The sequence below is a fragment of the Calonectris borealis genome, chromosome 1, assembly GCF_964195595.1.
Source record: "Calonectris borealis chromosome 1, bCalBor7.hap1.2, whole genome shotgun sequence".
In the NCBI taxonomy this organism is placed as follows: domain Eukaryota; kingdom Metazoa; phylum Chordata; class Aves; order Procellariiformes; family Procellariidae; genus Calonectris; species Calonectris borealis.
Genome location: NC_134312.1, coordinates 1,208,096 through 1,234,215, shown reverse-complemented (window position 1 = coordinate 1,234,215; position 26,120 = coordinate 1,208,096). Strand labels below are relative to the sequence as shown.

Here is a 26,120-nt window from a genome sequence, read left to right as displayed (position 1 = left end):
CTGGGGTGACACGACGGTGGACCCCCAAGGTGGCATGATGGGGGTTCCTTGGGGTGACAGGATGGGGGGTCTCTGGGGTGACAGGATGGGGGGTCCCTGGGGTGGCATGATGGAGGACCCCCAAGATGACAGGATGGGGGGTCCCTGGGGTGACAGGATGGAGTGGATGCCCAGGGTGACATGCTGGGGGGTCCCCAGGATGCTGTGAGAGGGGGTCCCTGGGGTGACAGGATGGGGGAGGGTCCCTGGGGTGACGTGATGGAGGACCCCCAGGGTGACAGGGTGGGGGTCCCCGGGGTGCTCTGACAGGGGGTCCTCAGGGTTGGGTACAGAGGGTCCCCAGGGTGACAAGCTGGGGACCCCCAGCGTGGCGTGACAGGGGTCCCGGGGGGGGGTGAGCATGGTGGGTTCCCCGGGGGGGTCCCCAGATGGGTGCGACAGGGTGGGGGTGTCCCCATGGCGGGGGCTGACGGCGTCCCCCCGTCCCCAGGCCCGCGTCTGTCGGGGGGACACAGCCTGCACGAGACGTCGACGGTGCTGGTGGAGACGGTGACGCGGGGGGGGACGGCGTCGCGGGGACCCCCCGCCTTCGGGGGGCTCCCCAAGTTCTCCTCGGACGCGGGGAAGGTGGTGGCGCGGGGGCCGGGGCTGGCCACCGCCTTCCTCGGCCAGAAGAACCACTTCACCGTCGACTGCAGCAAGGCCGGTGCGTGGCTGGGGGGTCCGGGGGGGTCCTGGGGGGTCCTGGGGGTCCTGGAGAGTCCTGGGAGGGGAGGTGGTGGGTCAGCAGGGGGTTCTTGGGGGGTCCTGGGGGGTCTTGAGGGGTTCTGGGGGTCCTGGGTGGTCTTCGGGGGGTCCTGGGAGGGGAGGTGATGGGTCAGCAGGGGGTTCTTGGGGGGTCCTGGAGGGTCTCAAGGGGTTCTGGGGGTCCTGGGTGGTCCTGGGGGGGTCCTGGGAGGGGAGGTGATGGGTCAGCAGGGGGGTCCTGGGGGGTCCTGGGGCATCCCAGGGATCTTGGGAGGTCCTGGGGGGTCTTGGGGGGCCTTGGAGGGGGGGTGGGTGGGTCAGTGGGGGGTCCTGGGGGGTCTTGATGGGTCCTGGAGGGTCTCAAGGGGTTCTGGGGATCCTGGGGGGGTCCTGGGAGGGGAGGTGATGGGTCAGCAGGGGGGTCCTGGGGGGTCCTGGAGCATCCCAGGGATCTCGGGAGGTCCTGGGGGGTCTTGGGGGGCCTTGGAGGGGGGGGGGGTGGGTCAGTGGGGGGTCCTGGGGGGTCTTGATGGGTCCTGGAGGGTCTCAAGGGGTTCTGGGGATCCTGGGGGGGTCCTGGGAGGGGAGGTGATGGGTCAGCAGGGGGGTCCTGGGGGGTCCTGGGGCATCCCAGGGATCTTGGGAGGTCCTGGGGGGTCTTGGGGGGCCTTGGAGGGGGGGGGGGTGGGTCAGTGGGGGGTCCTGGGGGGTCTTGATGGGTCCTGGAGGGTCTCAAGGGGTTCTGGGCGTCCTGGGAGGGGAGGGGATGGGTCAGCAGGGGGGTCTGCGGGCCGGTGGGGGACACAACGGGTCAGAGGGGGGGTCTGGGGTGCAGCGGGGGGGGGGACTCAAGGACAGGGTGAGGACCCAGCGCTGACCCCCCCCCCCGCCCCCCCCAGGCACCAACATGCTGATGGTGGGGGTCCACGGCCCCAAGACCCCCTGCGAGGAGGTCTACGTCAAACACGTGGGCAACCGGGTCTACAACGTCACCTACACGGTCAAGGAGAAGGGGGACTACGTCCTCATCCTGCGCTGGGGGGACGACAACGTCCCCGGCAGCCCCTACCGCGTCACCGTCCCCTGACCCCCCCCCGCAGCCGGAGGGGAGGAGGAGGAGGGGGCCGGGGGGGGTCCCAAGGGGACCTGGGGGGTGCCAAAGGGGTCCTGGACCCACCAATAAAGCACTGGGAGACTCAGGGTGCTGTGGTCATTGAGGGGGGGGGGGACATGGGGTGGGGGGTTCTGGGGGTGGATGGGGGGGACGCTGGGTTCAGGGGGGGGTCCTTGAGGGTCCAGGGCAGGACACGGGGGTCCTGGGGGGGTCCTGGGGGGGGTCCTGGGGGGGTCCTGGGGGGTTCCAGGGCAGGACACGGGGGTCCTGGGGGAGTCCTGGGGGGGTCCTGGGGGGTCCAGGGCAGGACACGGGGGTCCTGGGGGGGTCCTGGGGGGTCCAGGGCAGGACACGGGAGTCCTGGGGGGGTCCTGGGGGGGTCCAGGGCAGGACACGGGGGTCCTAGGGGGGTCCTGGGCGGGTCCAGGGCAGGACACGGGGGTCCTCGGCGGGTCCTGGGGGGATGATGGCAGGACACAGGGGTCCGGGGGGGGGGTCCTGGAGGGGTCCTGGGGGGTCCAGGGCAGGACACAGGGGTCCGGGGGGGGGGGGTCCTGGAGGGGGTCCAGGGCAGGACACGGGAGTCCTGGGGGGGGGTCCTGGGGGGTTCCAGGGCAGGACACGGGGGTCCTGGGGGAGTCCTAGGGGGGTCCTGGGGGGGTCTTGGGGAGGGTCCAGGGCAGGACACGGGGGTCCTGGGGGGGTCCTGGGGGGGGTCCTGGGGGGGTCCAGGGCAGGACACGGGGGTCCTAGGGGGGTCCTCGGGGGTCCAAGGCAGGACACGGGGGTCCTGGGGGGGTCCTGGGGGGGTCCAGGGCAGGACACGGGGGTCCTGGGGGGGTACTGGGGGGGTCCAGGGCAGGACACGGGGGTCCTGGGGGGGTCCTGGGCGGGTCCAGGGCAGGACACGGGGGTCCTCGGCGGGTCCTGGGGGGGTGATGGCAGGACACAGGGATCCGGGGGGGGGGGTCCTGGAGGGGTCCTGGGGGGTCCAGGGCAGGACACAGGGGTCCGGGGGGGGGGTCCTGGAGGGGGTCCAGGGCAGGACACGGGAGTCCTGGGGGGGTCCTGGGGGGGGGTCCTGGGGGGTTCCAGGGCAGGACACGGGGGTCCTGGGGGAGTCCTAGGGGGGTCCTGGGGGGGTCTTGGGGAGGGTCCAGGGCAGGACACGGGGGTCCTGGGGGGGTCCTGGGGGGGGTCCTGGGGGGGTCCAGGGCAGGACACGGGGGTCCTAGGGGGGTCCTCGGGGGTCCAAGGCAGGACACGGGGGTCCTGGGGGGGTCCTGGGGGGGTCCAGGGCAGGACACGGGGGTCCTGGGGGGGTCCTGGGGGGGTCCAGGGCAGGACACGGGGGTCCTCGGGGGGTCCTGGGCGGGTCCAGGGCAGGACACGGGGGTCCTCGGCGGGTCCTGGGGGGGTCCAGGGCAGGACACGGGGGTCCTGGGGGGGTCCAGAGGGGTCCTGGGGGGGTCCATGGCAGGACACAGGGGTCCGGGGGGGGGGTCCTGGAGGGGTCCTGGGGGGTCCAGGGCAGGACACAGGGGTCCTGGGGGAGTCCTGGGGGGTCCTGGGGGGTCCAGGGCAGGACACGGGGGTCCTGGGCGGGTCCTGGTGGGGGTCCAGGGCAGGACACGGGGGTCCAGGGGGGCCCGGGGGGTCCGTGGGGGTCCTGGGGCTGCGGCCCCGGGGTGCCGGGCCCCGTGCGGCTGGGGGTGCTGTGCCCCGGGGGGTCCCGGACACCGGCTCCCGGGGGGGGCCCCCCCCCGCGTCCCCTCAAGGGCACGGCGCCCTGCGCATGCGCGCAGCCGGGCCACGCCGAGGCCCGGCGCTCAGGGGCGGGGCCACGGCGCTGGGGCGGGGCCATAGCTGCGGGGGCGGGGCCAGGACGAGCAATAGGACCACGACGAGTGGCGGGGCGGGGCTATAACTGCGGGGGCGGAGCAAACGGCCGGAGCGAGGCGGGACCATCCCTGCGTGGGCGGGGCCAGAACGAGCAATTGGGCCAGAACGAGCAGCGGGGCGGGGCTAGCGCGGTAGGGCGGGGCGAGAGCCGACGGCCGGCGCGAGGGGGCGGGACCATCCCGTCGGGGGCGGGGCCAGAAGGACGAAGCGGGGCCAGACCGAGCAGGTGCGGCGGGGCGGGGCTAGCGCCGTTGCCCGGGCGACGGTGGGCGTGACCGGGAGGAGGGGGCGTGCCCTGCGCGGCGGCGCATGCGCGGCGGCGCCCGGCGGAGCGGCCGGTGCCGGTGCCGGTGTCGGCCATGTCGGGGCGGGGGAAGCTGATCGCGGTGCTGGGGGACGAGGACACCGTGACCGGGTTCCTGCTGGGCGGCGTGGGGGAGCTGGACAAGCACCGCAAGCCCAACTTCCTGGTGGTGGAGAAGGAAACCAGCCTGGCCGAGATCGAGGAGACCTTCCGGTAGGCCCCGGCCCGGGGGGGGGGCACCGGGGACCGGCCGGGGGACGGGGGGGGATCCCGGAGATATGGGGGGGTCCCGGGGATGGGGGGGGGGGGCGGGGGTGGGGGAGGGTCCCGGGGCATGGGGGGGGTCCCGGGGGTGGGGGGGTCCCGGGGCATGGGGGGATCCGGGGTATAGGGGGGGACGGGGACGGGGACGGGGGGGGATAGGGGATAGGGGGGTCCCGGAGGTTGAGGGGGTCCCGGGCATGGGGGGGATCCGGGGATGGGGGGGGTCCGGGGTATAGGGGGGTCCCGGGGATGGGGGGGGTCTGGGGGATTTGGGGGGGTCCCGGAAATGGGGTGTCCCGGGGGAGGGGGCGGGGCGGGGGATGGAGGAGTCACGGGGGAAGGGAGGGATCCCGGGGGAAGCGGGGGGGTCCCGGGGATCGGGGGGTCCCGGGGAATGGGGGAGGGTCCGGGGAATGGGGGGGGTCCCGGGGATATGGAGGAGTCCCGGGTATGGGGGGGGGGGTCCCGGGGATCGGGGGTCCCGGGGGATGGGGGATCCCGGAGATATGGGGGAGTCCTGGGGATGGGGGGGGTCCCGGGGGATGGGGGTGTCCCGGGGGGACCAGGAGTCCCCGATGGGGGGGTCCTGGAGGGGTGTCTTGAACAAGGGGAGGGGGGAAGGGGCAGCCCTGGGGGTCCCAGGAGTCCTGGGGGGGCGGGTCTGGGGGTCTTGGGGGTCCCAGGAGTCCCCAGCTTGGGAAGGGGGGTGGCAGGGGGACCCCTGGGGGTCCCCTCGGGGAGGGATCTGGAGCAAGGGGGGGTGTCGGGGGGAGCCCCGGTGGTCCCAGGAGTCCTGGGGGGGGGGGGGGTTATACAGATCGAGGGGGTGCTGGGGGGACCTCGCGCGCTGACCCCCCCCTCCGTGTCCCCCCCCAGGAGCTTCCTGAGCCGGGAGGACATCGGGATCATCCTGATCAGCCAGTGCCTGGCGGAGCTGATCCGGCACGCGGTGGAGGCGCACGCCCGGCCCCTGCCCGCCGTCCTGGAGATCCCCTCCAAGGAGCACCCCTACGACCCGGGCAAGGACTCCGTCCTGCGCCGCGCCCGCGGCGTCTTCAGCCCCGAAGACCTCCGCTAGAGACCCCCCAAAACACCCCCCCCCGCCTCCACCCGGGGGGCCACACCCTGCCCCAGGGGTCCCCGTCCCACCCCAGGGTGCTGCTGGGGGTCCCTAACCCACCCTCAGGGTCCCCGTCCCACCCCAGGGTGCTGCTGGGGGTCCCTAACCCACCCTCAGGGTCCCCGTCCCACCCCAGGGTGCTGCTGGGGGTCCCTAACCCACCCTGGGGGTCCCTGTCCCACCCCAGGGTGCTGCTGGGGGTCCCTAACCCACCCTGAGGATCCCCGTCCCACCCCAGGGTGCTGCTGGGGGTCCCTAACCCACCCTCAGGGTCCCTGTCCCACCCCAGGGTGCTGCTGGGGGTCCCTAACCCACCCTCAGGGTCCCCGTCCCACCCCAGGGTGCTGCTGGGGGTCCCTAACCCACCCCAGGGTGCTGCTGGGGGTCCCTAACCCACCCTGGGGGTCCCTGTCCCACCCCAGGGTGCTGCTGGGGGTCCCTAACCCACCCCAGGGTGCTGCTGGGGGTCCCTAACCCACCCTCAGGGTCCCCGTCCCACCCCAGGGTGCTGCTGGGGGTCCCTAACCCACTCTGAGGGTCTCCATCCCACCCCAGGGTGCTGCTGGGGGTCCCTAACCCACCCCAGGGTGCTGCTGGGGGTCCCTAACCCACCCTGAGGGTCTCCATCCCACCCCAGGGTGCTGCTGGGGGTCTCTAACCCACCTCAGGGGTCCCCACCCTGCCTGAGGGGTCCACACCCCCCCCCAGGGTGCTGCTGGGGGTCCCTAACCCACTCTGAGTGTCTCCATCCCACCCCAGGGTGCTGCTGGGGGTCCCTAACCCACCCTGAGGGTCCCCGTCCCACCCCAGGGTGCTGCTGGGGGTCCCTAACCCACCCTCAGGGTCCCCGTCCCACCCCAGGGTGCTGCTGGGGGTCCCTAACCCACCCTGAGGGTCTCCATCCCACCCCAGGGTGCTGCTGGGGGTCCCTAACCCACCCCAGGGTGCTGCTGGGGGTCCCTAACCCACCCTGGGGGTCCCTGTCCCACCCCAGGGTGCTGCTGGGGGTCCCTAACCCACCCTGAGGGTCCCCGTCCCGCCCCAGGGTGCTGCCGGGGGGGGGTCCCGGCGCTGCCCCGTGACCCCGGCTCAGCCGCCCCGTGACGGGTGCTGGAAGGGGAAGTGCCACCGCGCCGGCGCTGCCGGATTCCGCCGGATTCCGCCCGCCGCGGCGGGTGCGGGCAGGGAGGGGACACCCCCGAGGGGGGGGACACCCCAAGGTCACCAGGCGTCACCGCGGCCCCCCCCCCGCAGCACCCTGGGGTGGGGGGTGGGGGTGGCTGGTATTTATTGACCCCCCCCCGCGTGCCCAAATGTTGTCCCCCCCCGTGTCCCCAACACGTGCTGTCACTGCTCGCCGCCTGCTCTGCTCTGTGGGTCGCGCCGTGGGGCGGGGGGGGTGGGGACAGCAGCGCCGGGAAGCCCAGCGTGGTCCTGGGGGGGACGGGACACGCTGTGGGGCACGGGGGGGGGACAGGGACATGGTGTGGGGCGCAGGGGGGCACAGGGAGACGCTGTGGGGCACGGGGGGGGACAGGGACATGGTGTGGGGCACGGGGGGGGGACAGGGACATGGTGTGGGGCGCAGGGGGGCACAGGGAGACGCTGTGGGGCACGGGGGGGGACAGGGACACGCTGTGGGGCACGGGGGGGGGACAGGGACATGGTGTGGGGCGCAGGGGGGCACAGGGACACGCTGTGGGGCACGGGGGGGGACAGGGACATGGTGTGGGGCGCGGGGGGGCACAGGGACACGCTGTGGGGCACGGGGGAGGGACAGGGGGCACAGGGACACGCTGTGGGGCACGGGGGAGGGACAGGGGGCACAGGGACACGCTGTGGGGCACGGGGGGGGACAGGGACATGGTGTGGGGCGCAGGGGGGCACAGGGACACGCTGTGGGGCACGGGGGGGGACAGGGACATGGTGTGGGGCACAGGGGGGCACAGGGACACGCTGTGGGGCACGGGGGGGGACAGGGGGCACAGGGACACGCTGTGGGGCACGGGGGGGACAGGGACACGCTGTGGGGCATGGGGGGGGACGGGGCACAGGGACACGCTGTGGGGCACAGGGGGCACAGGGACACGCTGTGGGGCACGGGGGGGACAGGGGGCATGAGGACACGCTATGGGGCACAGAGTGGGGGGGACAGGGGGCATGGGGACATGTATGGGGCACGGGGGGGGACAGGGATGTGGCACGGGGACACGCTATGGGGCACAGGGTTGGGGACGGAGCATAGGGAGACTCTATGGGGCACAGGGACACAGGGATGTGGCATGGGGACAGGCTGTGGGGCACGGGGCCCTGGGGGTCACAGGTGGGGGTCGGGGGGGCAGGATGGGGCCCCGGGGCTGGTGCTGTGCCCTGGGGGGCTGGGACCCTCCGCCCGTGCCCAGGCAGGACCCCCAACCCCATGTCCCCCCTGTCCCCCTTGTCCCCAGCCCCACAGCCTTGTCCCCTGATGTCCCCAGTCCCCCATGTCCCTGTCCCCCCATGTCCCCAGCCCCACATCCTTGCCCCCCCAGCTCCATGTCCCTGTCCCCAGCCCCACAGCCTTGTCCCCTGACGTCCCCAGTCCCCCATGTCCTCGTCCTTCCATGTCCCTGTCCCCCCATGTCCCCAGCCCCACAGCCTTGTCCCCCCCAGCCCCATGTCCCTGTCCCCATGTCCCAGTCCCTCCAGGTTCCTGTCCCCCTTGTCCCCAGCCCCACAGCGTGTCCCCCCCATCCCCAGTCCCCATGTCCCCAACCCTCCATGTCCCCAGTCCCCATGTCCCTGTCCCCAGCCCCACAGCCTTGTCCCCTGATGTCCCCAGTCCCCCCGTCCCCATCACCCCATTTCCCCAGTCGCCCCTGTCCCCATTTCCCCATCCCCCTGTCCCCAGCCCCACAGCCTTGTCCCCCCTTGTCCCCAGCCCCCATTCCCCCCATGCCCCCTGTCCCCCATGTCCCCAGCCCCCCGTCCCCCCGCCCCTGCTGGCGCAGGGGTGTCACCGACGGGGGACCCCGGCACCCCGGGACCCCCGAGCTGAGGGTGTGGGGCTGGGTGGGGACCCCCTGCCCCAGGGTGCTGGGATCGATGGGGACCCCCCATCTTGGGGTGCTGGGTCCCTCCAGTGAGGGGGTGCAGGACCGGGTGGGGACCCCAGACCCCGATGTGCCGGGTCCCCCCGATGCCGGGGTGCAGGGGTGGGTGGGGATCCCCCATCTTGGGGTGCTGGTCCCCCCCAATGGCGGGGTGCAGGGCTCAATGGGGATCCCCCATCTTGGGGTGCTGGTCCCCCCCAATGCCGGGGTGCAGGGCTCAACGGGGATCCGTTGCCGGCTCCCACCGGTGCTGGGGTCCACGGCTGGGTGGGACCCCCCATCTTGGGGTGCTGGGATCAATGGGGCCCCCCCATCTTGGGGTGCTGGGTCCCCCCGCTGTGGGGGTGCAGGGCTCAATGGGGACTCCCCCCATCTTGGGGTGCAGGGCTGTGTCCCGCGGTGGGGGGGGGGTGTCACCCACTGCCCCCCCCAGACACCGGGGTCCCCCCGGGGAGGGGGGCAGCGCCGGGCACACGCACACACGTGTGCAAATGCACCCAGGCACACCCGCGTGTGCACACGCGTGACCGGTTGCACGTGCAAAGAAATACGTCGGCCACTTGCACACGCACACGTGCCTGCACGCACACACGCGTGTGCGCACACACGCGTGCACACGCACACACGTTCGCATGCACCCCCACGCCCCCGGGGGGGCTGTGGGTGCCCCTGCCCCTCCCCCCCCGCGGCCGGACGTGTTGATCCTCTTTGTCCCCAAAGCGGCTTTAGTGCGTCAGCGCCAGGACGCGCCGCCACCGCCCCGGCACCCGCCCTTGCACCCCCACCCCGGTGCCCACGCCCGACACCCGCCCTTGCACCCCCACCCGGGTGCCCACGCCTGACACCCGCCCTTGCACCCCCACCCGGGTGCCCACGCCTGGCACCCGCCCTTGCACCCCCACCCGGGTGCCCACGCCCCGGCACCCGCCCTTGCACCCCCACCCGGGTGCCCACGCCTGACACCCGCCCTTGCACCCCCACCCGGGTGCCCACGCCTGACACCCGCCCTTGCACCCCCACCCAGGTGCCCACGCCTGACACCCGCCCTTGCACCCCCACCCAGGTGCCCACGCCTGACACCCGCCCAGACGTGGCCGGGGACCGGGCGCGGGGCTGGGGCCGCAGGTGCCCACCCCCCTATGCAGGCAGCATGGACGCGGCCTGGCGGGGCAGGCAGTGCAGGCAGTGCAGGCAGGGCAGGCACGGCAGGTAGCACAGGCAGGGTAGGCAGGGCACACAACCCAGCAGTGCAGGCAGGGCAGGCAGTGTAGGCAGCGCAGGCAGGGCAGGCAGCCCGGTAGGCGATACTCCAGGCAGTGCAGTCCTGGCAGTGCAGGCAGCGCAGGCAGTGAGGGCAGGGAATGCCACAGGCAGTACAGATAGCAGGCAGGCGATACCCCCAGGCAGTGCAGGCAGAAGAGACAGCGCAGGCAGTGCAGGCAGCACCAGCAGTGCAGGCAGGTGATACTCCAGGCAGCACAGGCAGTACAGGCAGTGCAGGCAGCAAAGGCAGTGCAGGCAGTGCAGGCAGCATAGGCAGGTGATATCCCCAGGCAGGGCAGGCAGGACTCAGTGCAGGCGGCGCTCGGTGCAGGCAGGGCTCAGAGCAGGCAGGGCAGGCAGGGCTTGGTGCAGGCAGGGCTCAGAAGAGGCAGGGCAGGCAGTGCAGGCAGGCCTCAGTGCAGGCAGGCCTCAGTGCAGGCAAGGCTCAGTGCAGGCAGTGCAGGTAGGGCTCGTTGCAGGCAGTGCAGGTAGGGCCCGGTGCAGGCAGGGTGGTGCAGGCAGGGCCCGGTGCAGGCAGGGCAGTGCAGGCGGTGCAGGCAGGGTGGTGCAGGCAGGGCCCGGTGCAGGCAGGGCAGTGCAGGCAGTGCAGGCAGGGCGGTGCAGGCAGGGCTCGGTGCAGGCGGTGCAGGCAGGGCGGTGCAGGTGGTGCAGGCAGGACAGTGCAGGCAGGGCCCGGTGCAGGCAGGGCAGGCAGTGCAGGCAGGGTGGTGCAGGCAGGGCTCGGTGCAGGTGGTGCAGGCAGGGTGGTGCAGGCAGGGCCCGGTGCAGGCAGGGCAGGCAGTGCAGGCAGGGTGGTGCAGGCAGGGCTCGGTGCAGGCAGTGCAGGCAGGGCGGTGCAGGCAGGGCCCGGTGCAGGCAGGGCAGACAGTGCAGGCAGGGCGGTGCAGGCAGGGCGGTGCAGGCAGGGCCCGGTGCAGGCAGGGCCCCGCCCCCCGGGCTCAGGCCGCCCCGTGACCCGCCCCCCCCGTCCCGGCCGGGCTCGGGCAGCAGCGCCGGGGGCGGCGGCGCCGGCAGGTGAGGGGGGGCGGGGGGCGCAGGGGGGCGCGGGGGGGGGCCGCACCCCGGGGAGGGGTCCCGGGGCGGGGGGGGGTGTTGGGCGCTGCCCGGGGGGGGACCCCGGACGGCTGGGTCCCCTGCGCGGGGGGGTCCCACCCTCGGAGGGGGGGGTCTGGCCGCGGCAGGGCGGGGGGGGCACCCTGAGGGACCCCCGGGGTGAGGGTGGGGACACCCTCTGCCCCCCAACTGGGGGGGGCAGGATGGGGGGACACCCCCCCCCATCCCGGTGCCGGGGGGGGGGGTCGGGGTGGCAGATGGGGAGAGCCCCCCCCTCCCCCTGCCCTAATTACCTAATTGGGGGGTGGGGGGGAGGACCAGCACCTGGCTGGGGGGCGGGGCAGCGGGGGGGGCCATGTGGTCCCCACCCCCACAGGCGGGGAGGGCTGGGGGACCCCCCACCCCCGCGGACCCCATGGCGGGAGGGGGACACGGGGGGGACACGGGGGACACGGCTGTCGCGCAGGGAGCGGTGCCGGCCTGGCGCGGGCGCATCGCCCCCCGCATCGCCGGGGCCCGGCCGACCCCCAGCCACCGAGGCCGGTGAGACCACTGGGGACGGGGACACCCCGGGGACACCCCGGGGACACCCTGGGGACAGGGGCACCCAAAGATGGGACCCAGGGATGGGGACAGGGCTGGGGAAAAGGATGGGGACAGGGATGGGGTCCCAAGGGGAAGGGGACATAGGGCTGGGGACACAGTCATGGGCACCCAAACATGGGGTCCTGGGGTTGGGGACCCCAGGGATGGAGACTCAGGGGTGGGGACAGGGGTGGGGACCCACAGGTGGGGACAGAGACGGGGACATGGACATGGGGACCCATAGGGAGGGGACCCACGGATGGGGACAGGGATGGGGACCCCAGGGGAAGGGGACCCAGGGGATGGAGACCCAGGGGTGGGGACATGGGCATGGAGACCCCAGGGGAAGGGGATGGGGACAGGGCTGGGGACCCCAGGGGAAGGGGACCCTGGGGATGGAGACCCAGGGGTGGGGACATGGAGACCCCAGGGGAAGGGGATGGGGACAGGGATGGGGACGTGGGCAAGGGCACTTGTGCCCCAGGTGACACAGATGGGGACCTGGGGATGGCAGGCGTGGGACCGTGGCTGATGGGACATGGAGGGGGCAGGGGACAGGGACACAGCGCCGGGGGTGCCAGCCCCGCTCCTTCCCCCCCCCCGGCTGCAGGCTGCCACCGAGGGCCCCGTCCCCGTCCCCGGTCCCCATGGCGGCACCGTCCTGCCCGGCCCTCCTGGCTGCCTGCCTGGCGCTGCAGCTGGCCACAGGTGAGGACGGGCAGGGGTGGCACCGGGGACGCTGGGGACACCGGCGACGGGTGGGGGCACAGGGCTGGGAGGGAGCCGGTGACTGGTGGGGACGGTGACCTGGACCACCAGGACCCTGGGGGTGGGGACCCAGGGGATGGGGTCACCAGGGAATGGGGACACTGGAGATGGGGATCCAAAGGTAGGGACCCTGAGGATGGGGACCCTGGGGGTGGCAACCATGAGAGATGGGGACCCAACGGCATGGGGACCCAAGGGTGGGGACCCAGGGGACAGGGTCACCAGGGAATGGGGACACTGGAGATGGGGACCCTGGGGATGGAGACCCTGGGGGTGGCAACCATGAGAGATGGGGACCCAAGGGCATAGGGACCCAAGGGTGGGGACCCAGGGGATGGGGTCACCAGAGAATGGGACCCAAAGATGGTGACCGTGGGGATGGAGACCCTGGAGGTGGCAACCATGAGAGATGGGGACCCAAGGGCATGGGGACCCAAGGGTGGGGACCCAGGGGGACACCAGTGACCTGGAGATGGGGGTCCGGGGAGTGGGACATGGGTGATGGTGACCTACAGGCATGGGGACCGGGAAGGGTGTGGGAAGCTGGGAGCGGGGACCCTGGAGATGGGGACATGGGGACCTTAAGGCATGGAGACCTGGGGATGGGGACATGCGATGTGGGGACCAAGGGGCTGGGGACCCCCGGGGACGTGCACCCCATGGGCAGGGGGACAGGGGGTGGCCGGGCGCGTGTCCCCGTCCCTGACCCCGCGGCGGTGGCGGCAGCCCGGGGCGACGGGTGCAGCGGCTTCGGGAACCTGTTCACGGAGATCGCGGAGAACAGCGCCCACGGGAGCCTGGTGGCCCGGCTGCCGGCGGCGGGGGACGCGGGCAGCGCCGGCCTCCAGCTCTGCCTGGCCGGCGCCGACGCCACGTGGTTCTACCTGGACGGCCGCAGCGTGCGGCTCAACGTCTCGGCTGGGCGGGCGCTGGACCGCGAGGTGCTGCCACCACCCTGGACCACCGCATCGTCCTCCATCCTCCATCCATCCTGTGTCCACCTGCCTCCATCGTGCGTCCACCTGCCTCCATCCTCCATCCATCCTCTGACCACCCTGCCTCCATCCTCCATCCATCTTCTGCCCATCCTACCTCCATCCTCCATCCATCTTCTGCCCATCCTACCTCCATCTTCCATCCATCTTCTGCTCATCCTGCCCCCATCCTCCATCCATCTTCTGCCCATCCTACCTCCATCCTCCATCCATCTTCTGCCCATCCTACCTCCATCCTCCATCCATCCTGCCTCCGTCTCGCCTCCATCCTGCACCCATCGTGCCTCCGCCTGCACCCATCCCCTGTCCATCCTCCATCCATCCACCAATCGCCTGTGTCCATCTTACACCCACCTGTCTCCATCCTGCATCTGCCTGTCCCTCCTCCATCCATCTTCCATCCATCCTGGATCCACCTGCATCCATCCTGTGTCCATCCTTCATCCATCCTCCATCCACCTGTGTTCCTCCTCCATCCATCCTCCATCCATCTGCCTGTGTCCATCCTGGGTCCACCCACACCCATCCTTCATCCATCCTCCATCCACCTGTGTCCGTCCTATGTCCATCCTCCATCCATCCTCCATCCACCTGTGTCCATCCTGTGTCCATCCTCCATTCATCCTGTGTCCATCCTCCATCCACTTGCGTCTACCCTGTGTCCACCTGTGTCCAACCCCTGTCTTCCTCCATCCATCCTCCATCCATCCTGTGTCCATCCTGCGTCCATCCTCCATCCATCCTCCATCCATCCTCCATCCATCCTCCATCCATCCTCCATCCATCATCCATCCATCTACTTGTGTCCATCCTCCATCCATCCTGTGTCCATCCTCCATCCATCCTCCATCCATCTGCCTGTGTCCATCCTGGGTCCACCTGCACCCATCCTCCTGGGATCCTCCATCCATCCTCCATCCGTCCATTCTTCATCCATCCTCCATCCATCCTTCATCCATCCTCCAGCCACCTGGGTCCATCCTGGGTCCATCCTCCATCCCTCCCGCACCCCCCTGGGTGGGGACCCCCTCGGGGGTGTCCCTGTGGGGCAGCCCCCCCCCCACCCCATGTCCCTGCCCAACGCCCCATCCCTTGCAGGAGCTGGAGTCCCCGGTGCTGATGGTGGCCCTGACGTGCACTGAGGACGGCTTCTCCCCGGTACGGCCATCGCGCCCGTGGGGACCCCAAGGGGCGCCGGGTGCTCCATGGGGCATGGTCCCACCCTGTGTCCCCCCACCGTGCCCCCCGGCAGGTCGAGTACCGGATCATCGTCCAGGTCCTCAACGAGAACGACAACAGGCCCCACTTCCAGGGGGCCACCGACCTCACCCACAACGTCAGCGAGGTGCCGGGATGGGGACGGGGACGGAGAGGGGGACAGGGATGGGCATGGGCATGGATTGGGGATGGGGATGGAGGCGGGGATGGGGCCAGAGGTGGGGACAGGCATGGGTATGGTCATGGTCATGGTCATGGTCATGGTGACAGGGATGGGGATGGGCACCAGGACAAGGACGGCCATGGGCATGGATTGGGGATGGGGATGGAGATGGGGATGGGGCCAGAGGTGGGGACAGGCATGGGCATGGGCATGGGCATGGTCATGGTGACAGGGATGGGGATGGGCATGGATTGGGGACGAGGACGGGGATGGGGATGGGGACAGAGAGGAGGACAGGCACGGTGATGGTCATGGTGACAGGGATGGGGATGGGTGCTGGGACAGGGATGGCCATGAGCATGGATTGGGGACAGGGATGGAGATGGTGATGGGGCCAGAGGTGGGGACAGGCATGGTCATGGTCATGGTGACAGGGAAGGGGACAGAGATGGAGATGGCCACCAGGACAAGGGATGGTTGCAGGCATGGGCATGGGGACAGGGATGGGGACAAGCATGGTCATGATCATGGTGACAGGGATGGTGCTGGGACAAGGATGGCCATGGATTGGGGATGGGGATGGAGATGGGGACAGGCGTGGCCATGGTCACGGTGACAGGGATGAGGATGGGCACCGGGACAAGGATGGCCATGGGCATGGATTGGGGATGGGGATGAAGATCAGGACAGAGATGGGGACAGGCATGGTCACGGTCACGGTCACGGTGGCAGGGACGGGCACCAGGATGGGAGCATCACAGGCATGGCCATGGGGACAGGGATGGGCACTGGGACAGGAATGGGGACAGGGACAGGGATGGGAATAGGGATGGTGGGGACGGGGACAGGGCTGGCGCTGGGAGAAGGTGGGGTGTCCAGGAAGGACGGGGACACCCAGGAGGGACAGGGACACCCAAGAGGGACGGGGACACCCAGGAGGGGATGGGGACACCCAAGAGGAATGGGGACACCCAAGAGGAGATGGAGATACCCAAGAGGGATGGGGATACCCATGGAGGGCTGGGGTCACCCAAGAGGAGATGGGGACACTCAGGAGGGGATGGGGACACCCAAGAGGAATGGGGACACCCAAGAGGAGATGGAGATACCCAAGAGGGGTGGGGATACCCATGGAGGGCTGGGGTCACCCAAGAGGAGATGGGGACACCCAGGAGGGGATGGGGACACCCAAGAGGAATGGGGTCATCCAAGAGGAGATGGGGACACCCAAGTAGGACAGGGACCCCCAAGAGGGATGGGGACACCCAGGTGGGTTTGGGGGCACCGGGGTGTGTTTGGGGGTGCCGTTGGGTGCCGGTGGTGACGGTTCGGCGCCGTCAGCTGGCGGCCGTGCACTCGGTGGTGTTCAGCACGGAGGCGGAGGACGCCGACGGGGACACGCTGATGTACGTCATCGACACGGCCTCGGTGAGCCCGGGGGCGGGGATGAGGGGGGACGCGAGGCCGCGCGGGGGCGGCGGGGGGCCGGGGCCATCTGCCGGCGCTGAGCCCCCCGCCCGGCCCCCCAGCCCGACGCCAGGTTCTTCCGCATCGACCTGCCCAACAGCGGGAAGGTGGTGCTGGCGCGCGCCCTCGACTTCGAGAGCAGGCAGCAGCTGGAGGTGGTGGTCACCGCCGTGGTGAGCCCCCCGCCACTGGCGGGAACCCCTGCCCGCACCCTGCCCGCACCCTGCCCGCTCCGACCCGCTGACGTGGGGGTGGGGACCTGGTGGATGTGCCGTGGCCCTTCCGCCCACCCCATGTCCCTGCGTCCCCGCGTGTCCGTGTCATCTCCACCCCATGTCCATGCAGCCCCGCTGCCCTGGGTCTGGGGTCCTCCTGCCCACCCCGTGTCCCCATGACCCCTCATGCCCATACCATTCCCACCCCATGTCCCTGCGTCCCCTCCTGTCCCTGCCACCTCCACCCCGTGAAGCCCCACTGCTGTGGGGCTGGGGTCCTTGTGCCAACCCTGTGCCCCCTCATGCCCATACCATTCCCACCCCGTGTCCACGCAACCCCACTGCTGTGGGTCTGGGGTCCTCGTGCCCACCCCGTGTCCCCATGTCCCCTCATGCCCATACCATTCCCACCCCATGTCCCTGCGTCCCCACGTCCCTGCCATCTCCACCCCATGTCCATGCAGCCCCGCTGCCCTGGGTCTGGGGTCCTCGTGCCCACCCCGTGTCCCCATGACCCCTCATGCCCATACCATTCCCACCCCATGTCCCTGCGTCCCCACGTCCCTGCCATCTCCACCCCATGTCCATGCAGCCCCGCTGCCCTGGGTCTGGGGTCCTCGTGGACATGCCGTGTCCCCTGTGCCCACCCCCTGTCCCTGTGTCCCCTCTGCCCGTGCCATCTCCACCCCATGTCCTTGTGTCCCCCACCTCCCTGCCATCTTCACCTGCAGCCCCACTGCTGTGGGTCTGGGGTCCTCGTGCCCACTCCGTGTCCCCACATCCCTCATTCTCCTGCCGTGCCCCCCCCGTGCCCCCTGCCGTGCCCGCCGGCCGATCCCCGCCGGCCCCGCTAATTGGGGGTGACGTGATCTCGTCAGCCCCCGGCACCTGCCCTCAATCCCCCTCATTTCCCTAATGGGCACCTGGCGCCCGCCCCCCCCGTGCCAGTGGGCACTGCCGGGGTGGGGCACCCACCCACCCACCGGCACCCCCTGCCCAGGGGCTGGGACCTCGGGGACCCTCCTGTGCCCTGAGCTGCTGACCCCGTTTCTGGCTGGGCCTGGGGGTCCCTGTGCTGGGGGGGTCCCTGTCCCATGGGGGTCCCTGGGCCTGGGGGTCCCTGTGCTGGGGGGGTCCCTGTCCCATGGGGGTCCCTGTGCCTGGGGGTCCCTGTGTGTGGGCGTCCCTGTGCCACAGGGGTCTCTGTCCCATGGGGGTCCCTGTGCCTGGGGGTCCCTGTCCCCTGGGGGTCCCCATGCTGGGGGGGCCCTGTGTCGAGGGGTCCCTGTGCTTGGCTGGGCAGCACCCCTCCCGTTCCCCAGCTGGCAGGGCTCAGGGCAGGCAGGGCGGGCAGTGCAGGCAGTGCAGGCAGTGCAGGCAGGGCTCAGGGCAGGCAGGGCTCAGGGCAGGCAGGGCTGGCAGGGCTGGCAGGGCTGGCAGGGCAGGCAGGGCGGGCAGGGCAGGCAATGCAGGCAGGGCAGGCAGGGTTCAGGGCAGGCATGGCTCAGTGCAGGCAGGGCAGGCAGGGCTCAGGGCAGGCAGGGCTCAGGGCAGGCAGGGCGGGCAGGGCAGGCAGGGCAGGCAGTGCAGGCAGCGCAGGCAGGGCGGGCAGGGCTCAGGGCAGGCAGGGCTCAGGGCAGGCAGGGCGGGCAGGGCAGGCAGGGCAAGCAGTGCAGGCAGGGCGGGCAGGGCAGGCAGGGCTCAGGGCAGGCAGGGCTCAGGGCAGGCAGGGCAGGCAGGGCAGGCAGTGCAGGCAGCGCAGGCAGGGCGGGCAGGGCTTGCCCCACAGCAGGGTGGGGGAGCTCTCTGCCCCCACGGCGTCCATCCCTCCGTCCCCCAGGAGATGAACACCAAGGAGCGGTTCAACGCCTCCGCCCGCGTCCGGGTGAACGTGCTGGACGGGGACGACCAGTACCCCCAGTTCCTGCCCTGCACCCCCCGCACCCACCACGGCCTCACCGTCTGCACCAGCCCCGTCTACACCGCCAACGTCACCGAGGGCCAGCTCCAGGTGGGGACACGGGGACACCGGGGGGGGGGTGGACGCGGTTGAGGGTCCCGTGGGGCTGAGCTGGCCGTGTCCCCCCCAGGGGGGTCCCCTGAGCTTCAGCCCCGGCTCCGTCTACGCCGAGGACGGGGACAGGGGCTTGAGGGCGGCCATCACCTACTCCCTGCTGGCAGGTACGGGCAGGGCGGGCAGGGGCATGTGGGCAGGGGCACACGGACATGGGTGGGCATGGACACGTGGATATGGGCATGGAGACACAGATGTGGACACACGGACATGGGTGGGCATGGACACGTGGATATGGGCATGGAGACACAGATGTGGACACACGGACATGGGTGGGCATGGACACGTGGATATGGGCATGGAGACACAGATGTGGACACACGGGCATGGGTGGGCATGGACACATGAGCGTGGGTGGGCATGGAGACACAGACATGGGTGGGCATGGATGGGTGGGCATGGACACATGGGCGTGGGTGGACATGGACACGTGGATGGGTGGGCATGGACACACAGACATGGGTGAGCAGGGACACACGGACATGGACATATGGGCATAGGTGGGCATGGACACACGGACATGGACACACGGACATGGGTGGGCATGAACACATGGACATGAGTGGGCAGGAACACATAGGCATGGACACACGGACATGGACACACAGACATGGGTGGGCATGGGCACAGGTGGGCATGGACACACGGACATGGGGGGACATGGACACGTGGGCATGAGTGGGCAGGGACATGGGTGGGCGTGGACACATGGACATGGGTGGGCAGGGACACACGGACATGGGTGGGCAGGGACACATGGGCGTGGGTGGGAATGGACAAGTGGGCATGGACATGGGTGGCCATGGGTGGGCAGGGACACATGGGCGTGGGTGGGAATGGACAAGTGGGCATGGACATGGGTGGGCATGGGTGGGCAGGAACACATAGGCATGGACACACAGACATGGGTGGGCACGGGCACAGGTGGGCATGGACACATGGACATGGGTGGGCAGGGACATGAGTGGGCATGGACATGAGTGGGCAGAGCAAGCAGCAGTGCCTGGGGTTGGGGGGGTTCACAGGGCCAGTGGCCCCCCTGCGCCCCCCAGTCCCTGGGGCAGGCAGTGCCAGGGGGGTCCGTGCCGGGGGGTCCATGCCGGGGGGGTCCGTGCCAGAGGGGTCCATGCTGGGGGGGTCCGTGCCGGGGGGGTCCGTGCCGGGGGGTCCATGCCGGGGGGGTCCGTGCCGGGGGGGTCCGTGCCGGGGGGGTCCATGCCGGGGGGGCCGGTGCCAGCACAATCCAATTGCCAGGATCCAATGGGGCCCCGCGGGTGCAAATTGCATAAAGGGATCAAGCTGGGGGGGGCCCCCTAATCCCCCCCATTATGGGTGACCGGGGCGGGGGGGGGGGGGGTCATGCCCTGGCACACCCAAGGGTGCTCCAGCACCTGAGGGTTTAAACCCCCCCATATTGGTGCTCAAAGTGTTAATAACACCCCCCCATGTGTGTCCCCCAAATGGGGGGGGGCCCTTCCAAAATAAGGGGGGGAGCCTCCCAGCCCTGGGGGTGCAGGTATGAACATGCAGGGGGGACACATTGGAGACCCCCCCAGGGATGCCCTGCGGCGGGGAGGGGGATGAGGGGCCCCGGGGGGTGGGGGGGTGGGGGGCTGGGGGTCCCCAGCTCAGCCCCGGCCCCCCCCCCCCCCAGGCCGGGAGAGCGGCCGCTTCCACATCGACAACACGACGGGGGCCATCACGCTGCTGCGGGCCGTGGAGAGCAGCCGCAGCACCCCCGCCATCAGCCTCAGCGTCATGGTGGGGGCCGGGGGGGGGTCTGGGGGGGTACCCAGGGGGAGGATGCTTGGGGAGATGGGGGGTAGCCAGGGAGATGGGGGTACCTGAGGGGAAGGATGCCCAGGGAAATGGGGGAACCCAGGGTAAGGGATACCAAGGGAAATGGGGGGTACCTGGGGTGAGGGGTGCCCGGGGAGATGGGGGTACCCGGGGAGATGGGGGGTACCTGGGGTGAAGGATGCCTGGGGAGATGGGGGTGCCCAGGGGGAGGGAGACCCAGGGAGATGGGGGTACCCGGGGTGAAGGATGCCCAGGGAGATGGGGGGCCCCAGGGAGATGATGGGGGGTACCTGGGGTGAAGGATGCCTGGGGAGATGGGGGTACCTGAGGAGATGGGGGTGCCCGAGGAGATGGGGGTGCCCAGGGTGAGAGATGTCTGGGGAAATGGGGGTACCCAGGGTGAAGGATGCTCAGGTAGATGGGGGATATCTGGGGAGATAGGGGTACCCAGGGAGATGGGGGTGCCCACGGAGATGGGGGATGTCTTGGGTGGGGGGTACCCAGGGAGATGGGGGTGCCCGGGGAGATGGGGGTGCCCGGGGAGATGGGGGATGTCTTGGGTGGGGGGTACCCAGGGAGATGGGGGTGCCCGGGGAGATGGGGGTGCCCGGGGAGATGGGGGATGTCTTGGGTGGGGGGTACCCAGGGAGATGGGGGTGCCCGGGGAGATGGGGGGTGCCCGGGGTGAAGGATGCTGGGGAGACGGGGGCACAGCAAGGTGGGGGATGCCCGGGGCGGTGGGTGGTGCCCGGGGGTGGGGGACACCCCTGGCGCCGGGGCGGTGCCAGGCGGCACCCGTGGGTGCAGGACGCCGGGTGGCAGCGGGTGCCCCCCCCCCCCCCCAGGCCTCGCAGGTGAACGACGCCAACAAGTACGCGGTGACGCAGGCGGTGGTGCGGGTGCTGGCCGCCAACCGGCACCCGCCGCGCTTCGCCCGCCCGACATACCGGGCCTTCGTCCCCGCCGGCGCCCGCGAGGCCGCCCTCCTCCTCACCTTCGGTGGCCACGTGCTGGCCCTGCGCGCCCACGACCCCGACTTCCCCGAGGTGGGTGAGCCGGGCGCGGGCAGGGAGCGGGCAGGTGTGCGGGCAGGGGATGCGGGCAGGGGATGCGGGCAGGGGCGCGGGCAGGGGTGTGGGCAGGGGATGCGGGCAGGGGATGCGGGCAGGGGTGCAGGCAGGGCTGCAGGCAGGGGTGTGGGCAGGGGTGTGGACAGGGGTGTAGGCAGGGGTGGGGCAGGGGTGGGGGTAGGGGCTGCAGGCAGGGTTGCGGGCAGGGTTGCAGGCAGGGGATCCAGGCAGGGGGTTGTGGGCAGGGGATGTGGGCAGGGGGTGCAGGCAGGGATGCAGGCAAGGGATTTGGGCAGGGTTGTGTGGGCAGGGGTGCGGGCAGGGGTGTGGGCAGAGAATGTGGGCAGGGGTATGGTCAGGGAATGCGGGCAGGGGTGCAGGCAGGGGAGTGGGCAAGGGATGCGGGCAGGGGTGTGGGCAGGGGATTGTGGGCAGGGATGTGGGCAGGGGATGCAGGTAAGAGTTGCAGGCAGGGGTGCGGGCAGGGGGCTCAGGCAGGGGAGCGGGTAGGGGTGTGGGCAGGGGATGCAGGCAGGGGATACAGGCAAGGGATTCAGGCAGGGTTGTGCGGGCAGGGGAGCGGGCAGGGGTGCGGGCAGGGGATGTTTGCAGGGGAGCAGGCAGGGGATGTGAGCAGGGGATGTGGGCAGGGGATGCAGGTAGGGGTTGCAGGCAGGGGTGCAGGCAGGGGGTGCGGGCAGGGGTGCGGGCAGGGGGCTCAGGCCGGTGCCCCCGCAGGGTGTGAACCCCCAGGTGCGGTACAGCCTGCGCCCCGGTGCCAACCACAGCCAGCTCTTCCAGGTGATGCCCAACGGGCTGCTGGTGGCCCGCGCCGACCGCCTGCGCCCCGGGCAGAGCCACCGCCTGCAGGTGGGCACGGGGGGCACTGGGGGGGCACCGGGGGGGGGCACCGGCGGGCTGGAGGGGCACTGGGGGCTGGGGGGCACTGGGGGGCTCCAGGGGCTGGGGAGCACTGGGGGCTGGGGGGCACTGGGGGGCTCCAGGGGCTGGGGGGCACTGGGGGCTGGGGGTCTCCAGGGGCACTGGGAGGCACCAGGGGCTCAGGGGCACCAGGGGGCCGGGGGTCACTGGGAGTGCGGAGCACCGGGGGGGCACCGGGGGGCTGGAGGGGCACTGGGGGCTGTGGGGCACTGGGGGGCTCCAGGGGCTGGGGGAACACGGGGGGCTGGGGGGCACTGGGGGGCTCCAGGGGCTGGGGGAACACCGGGGGCTGGGGGGCTCCAGGATTGGGGGCACCAGGGGGGGCACCGGCGGGCTGGAGGGGCACTGGGGGTTGGGGGGCACTGGGGGCTGGGGGGCATGGTGGGGATGGGGACATGGGGGGGACGCTGTGGGGAGCTGGAGGTGGCACCCGGGGGGGGCAACGGGGGATGAAACCAGGGACCGACCCCAGGGGGGGCACCCATGGGACCACCCCCAGGGTAGCACCTGTGGGGCAGGAGGGACCCCGGGGGGGTGGCACGGGTGGACCCAGACCCCCAGGGGACCCGGGGACCCCCCCTCAGGTCTCACGGCTGGGCGGTGGCCCCGTGCCGAGCTGGGGGGGAACCCAGGGGTGCGCGGGGGGCCCTGGGTGTCGTTGTCCCCCCATTGTCCCCCCCTCCCCCGTGCCACCGTGTCCCCAGGTGCTGGCGAGGGACGAGGAGTCGGGGGAGACCTCGAACACCACGGTGGAGCTGGAGGTGCTGTGGCCGGGGCAGGCGGGTACGGAGGGGGGTCCCTGTGCCCACCGGGGGGGCCCTCCTGCCCCACGGCACCGGGACCCCCCCCAGGTCCCCTCCTGCCCTATGGCACTGGGACCCCCCCATGATGGGTCCCCTCCTGCCCCATAACACCACGACCCCCTCAAAGTCCCCTCCTGGGGGGGCACTGGGACCCCCCCCACCACCCCCAGCCCCCCACAGCGTGCCCCCCCCCGACTCTCGCCTCTCCCCGCAGCCCCCCGGGACCCCTCGGAGGGGCCGGGCCGCAGCCCCCTGAACACGGGGGTGCTGGCGGGGGTGCTGGGGGCCCTGCTGCTCCTCACCGCCGCCATCCTCTTCCTCATCATGAGGGCGATGAAGAAGCGCCAGCGGCAGCAGGAGACGGCCGACCGGGCGGCCCTGGCCATCGAGAAGCACCCCAACGTGGTAGGGGCCCCCCAAAAGCCCTCCCTGCCCCCCCAACCCCTCCCCCTGGACCCCCAACACCCCCCCTCAGACCCCCAGATCCCTCCCCGACTCCCCTCCCAAACCCCCAAACTCCCCCCTGGACCCCCAACCCCCCCCCCTAGGCTTGCAGACCCCCCACCGGACCCCCAACCCCCCCCCAGACTCCCAGACACGGCCCCCGGACCCCCAAACCCTCCCCCAGACCCCAAAACTCCCCCTGCACCCCCAAACACCCCTCAGACCCCTCTGGACTCCCAGAGCCCCCCCAGACCCTCCCCGGACCCCCAAACCGTCCCCAGACCCCCCGCGGACCCCCAGAACCCCAGACTTCCCCCCTCACCCTGAAACCCCCTCTCGGAACCCCAGACCCCTCCCCAGACCCCCAAACCCCCCCAGGACTCCCAACACCCCCCCAGACTCTCAGACACACACCCCCGCACCCCCAGACCCCCCCCAGACTCCCCCGGACCCCCAGATACACCCCATGGACACACAGACCCCCCCAGACCCCCAACTCCCCCCCAGACTGCCCCCTCTGGATGCCCAGACCGCCCCCCCGCACCCCCAAACCCCTCCCAAACCCCCAGACCCCCCCGGACTCCCAAACCCCCCCTGCACTTTCAAACACCCACCCAGACTCCCAAACCTCCCCAGGACCCCCAGACCCCCCCTGCACCCCAAGCCCCCCCCAGACCCCCAGACACCCCCTGGATGCGCAAACCCCCCCAACCCCCGCAAGACACCCAGACACCCCCCAGACTCCCCCCACAAACCCCCTCCGGACCCCCAACATCCCCCCGCAGGCTCCCAGACCCCCCCCGGACCTCCAACCCCCCCCAGACCCCCAAATCCTCTCCCTGGACCCCCAGAACCCCAGACCTCCCCCCGCACCCCAAACCCTCCCAGGACCCCCAGACCCCCCAGACTCCCAGACACCCCCCCTGCACCCCCAGACCCACCCCCACCCCCAAAACCTCCCCCAGACCCCCCCCCAGTACCAGAACTCCTGGGTCCACAGCTCGGAGTGGGGGCTCAGAAGGTGGGGGGGGTCCCCAAGTTTTGGGGGGCTGGGGAGGGCCCCCCCAAGATTTCCCCCATGCGCCCCCCCCGTGCCTCAGTTTCCCCACCTGACGCCCCTCTCCGCCCCCGCAGAGCCTGAGGTGGTTCCAGCCGGTGAGTGGGGGGGGGGTGACCCCCCGGGTGGGGGGCTGCCCTGAGCCCCCCCCAAAAGGGTGCTGGAGGGGGGGCCCACAGTGTCACACTGCCCTGAGCCCCCCGAAAGGGTGCTGGGGGTCCTTGTGCTCGGGGGGGGGGGGTCAGGGTGCCGGGGGGGTCAGTCTGTGGGGGTGTCTCCGTGTCAGGGTGGGGGGTCAGGGTGCCAGAGGGGGGTCGGTCCCATAGGGGGGTCGGTCCATGGCGGGGTTCGGTCAGGGTGCCGGGGGGGGTCCCATAGGGGGGTCGGTCCATGGGGAGGGTCTCTGTGCCAGGGTGGGGGGTCAGGGTGCCGGGGGGGTGTCCCATGGGGGGGTCCCTGTGCTGGGGCTGGGGGTCCCTTGGGGGCGTCCCTGTGCTGTGGGGGTCAGGGTGCTGGGAGGGGTCCCATGGGGGGGTCCCTTTGCTGGAGGGGGTTGGGGTGCTGGGAGGGGTCCCATGGGGGGGATCCCTCTGCCGGGCAGGGGTTGGGGTGCTGGGGGGGCCCCTGGAGGGGTCCCTGTGCCAGGGGGGTCGGGGTGCCGGAGCAGGGGTCCCAGGGGAAGGCTCCTTTGCCAGAGGGAGGGTCCCATGGGGGGGGTGTCCCTGTACCGGGGGGGTCGAGGTGAGGGGGGGTACGGGGGGGTATGGGGGCCCCCCCCACTGACCCCTCTGTCCCCCCCCCCGCAGGTCCCCACTGGCAAGTCGTCCCCGAGCCCCCCCAGCCTCTACTACCCCAACGAGGGGTACAGCGAGGGGGGCGAGGGCCCCCCCCCACCGCCTCCGCCCCCCCCTCCCCCAGCTCCTCAGCCCCCCCCCACCCCCAAACCCCAGGCCAACTCCGTGGGGCGGCCGGGGGGGTCCCCAGAGGGGTCCCCTCCCCCCGCCCCGGCCCCCCCCAGCCCCCCCAGCCTGGGTGAGGCCTCGGGGGGCTGCGGGGAGGGGGGGGACAGCCCCGGCTCGGGGGGGGGGCGGGGGGCCCCCCCGGGGGGGCTGCCGGCGCTGGAGGAGGTGAGCGAGGAGAGCCTGGAGGAGGGGGCGGGGGGGGACCCCAGGGTGCCCCCCACCCTGCTGCAGCTGCTGGAGGACTCCATCGAGTGCTGAGGGGGGGTCCAGGGGTCGGGAGTCGGGGGCGCGGGATGGATGGGGGTCTGGCACCAATAAAGAGGCAGAGAGGCAGCGGGGGTCCCTGCGGCCGGGGTTCACTGGGAGGCACTGGGGGGTCACTGGGAGAGCACTGGGAGGTACTGGGGGGCACTGATGGGACACGGGGATGCACTGGGGGGGCACTGGGAGGCACTGGGGGGGCACTGAGATGCACTGGGGGGACACTGGAAGGCACTGGAGAGGCACTGGGGGGTCACTGGGAGGGCACTGGGAGGCACTGGGGGGCACTGAGGGGACACGGGGATGCACTGGGCGGGCACTGGGAGGCACTGGGAGGGCACTGGGAGGGCACTCGGAGACACTGGGGGGCACTGGGAGGCACTGTGGGGGGGGCCCTGGGAGGCACTGGGGGGGCA

At 71.7% G+C, this 26,120-nt stretch overlaps 3 protein-coding genes across 6 annotated transcripts in view; all 3 read left to right on the top strand.

Moving 5' to 3' along the window:
• Positions 1–1,945, top strand: part of FLNC (filamin C) — a 47,767-nt gene extending 45,822 nt beyond the window's left edge. For all 3 annotated transcript variants that reach the window (XM_075141419.1, XM_075141428.1, XM_075141410.1), the window contains 2 exons: positions 491–706; positions 1,647–1,945. In XM_075141419.1, coding sequence (XP_074997520.1) covers positions 491–706; positions 1,647–1,834 — 404 coding nt within the window. In that variant the 3' untranslated portion in view covers positions 1,835–1,945. The remainder of the gene's footprint in view (positions 1–490; positions 707–1,646) is intronic.
• Positions 1,946–4,020: 2,075 nt separating this feature from the next.
• Positions 4,021–6,806, top strand: ATP6V1F (ATPase H+ transporting V1 subunit F). Of its 2 annotated transcripts, XR_012672291.1 has the most exons (3): positions 4,021–4,280; positions 5,208–5,956; positions 5,988–6,806. XR_012672291.1 is itself a non-coding variant. In XM_075141394.1 (2 exons), the coding sequence occupies exons 1-2, from the start codon at positions 4,123–4,125 to the stop codon at positions 5,407–5,409; spliced, it is 360 nt and encodes a 119-aa protein (XP_074997495.1). In that variant the 5' UTR covers positions 4,021–4,122; the 3' UTR covers positions 5,410–6,806. The 2 variants fall into 2 exon arrangements, 1 of the variants encoding a protein (XP_074997495.1); XM_075141394.1 differs by having other exon boundaries at positions 5,208–6,806.
• A 7,846-nt stretch (positions 6,807–14,652) lies between these two features.
• LOC142078076 (cadherin-related family member 5-like) lies at positions 14,653–25,701 on the top strand. Its single transcript, XM_075140606.1, has 12 exons — positions 14,653–14,709; positions 15,951–16,037; positions 16,139–16,249; positions 18,132–18,302; positions 18,382–18,472; positions 20,020–20,126; positions 21,011–21,211; positions 21,974–22,105; positions 22,882–22,960; positions 23,195–23,385; positions 24,559–24,579; positions 25,288–25,701. The coding sequence occupies exons 1-12, from the start codon at positions 14,653–14,655 to the stop codon at positions 25,699–25,701; spliced, it is 1,662 nt and encodes a 553-aa protein (XP_074996707.1).
• Positions 25,702–26,120: the final 419 nt, after the last annotated feature.

What these genes read in the sequence shown, in the direction of transcription:
- ATP6V1F (XM_075141394.1), top strand. Translation starts at nt 4,123, where the DNA reads ATGTCGGGGCGGGGGAAGCTGATCGCGGTGCTGGGGGACGAGGACACC. An exon ending in GAGATCGAGGAGACCTTCCG is followed by an intron (nt 4,281 to 5,207) that starts GTAGGCCCCGGC and finishes GTCCCCCCCCAG; the next exon opens with GAGCTTCCTGAGCCGGGAGG.
- LOC142078076 (XM_075140606.1), top strand. Translation starts at nt 14,653, where the DNA reads ATGGGGCCAGAGGTGGGGACAGGCATGGGTATGGTCATGGTCATGGTC. An exon ending in TGGTCATGGTCATGGTCATG is followed by an intron (nt 14,710 to 15,950) that starts GTGACAGGGATG and finishes CGGCGCCGTCAG; the next exon opens with CTGGCGGCCGTGCACTCGGT. An exon ending in GCTGTGGCCGGGGCAGGCGG is followed by an intron (nt 22,961 to 23,194) that starts GTACGGAGGGGG and finishes CTCTCCCCGCAG; the next exon opens with CCCCCCGGGACCCCTCGGAG.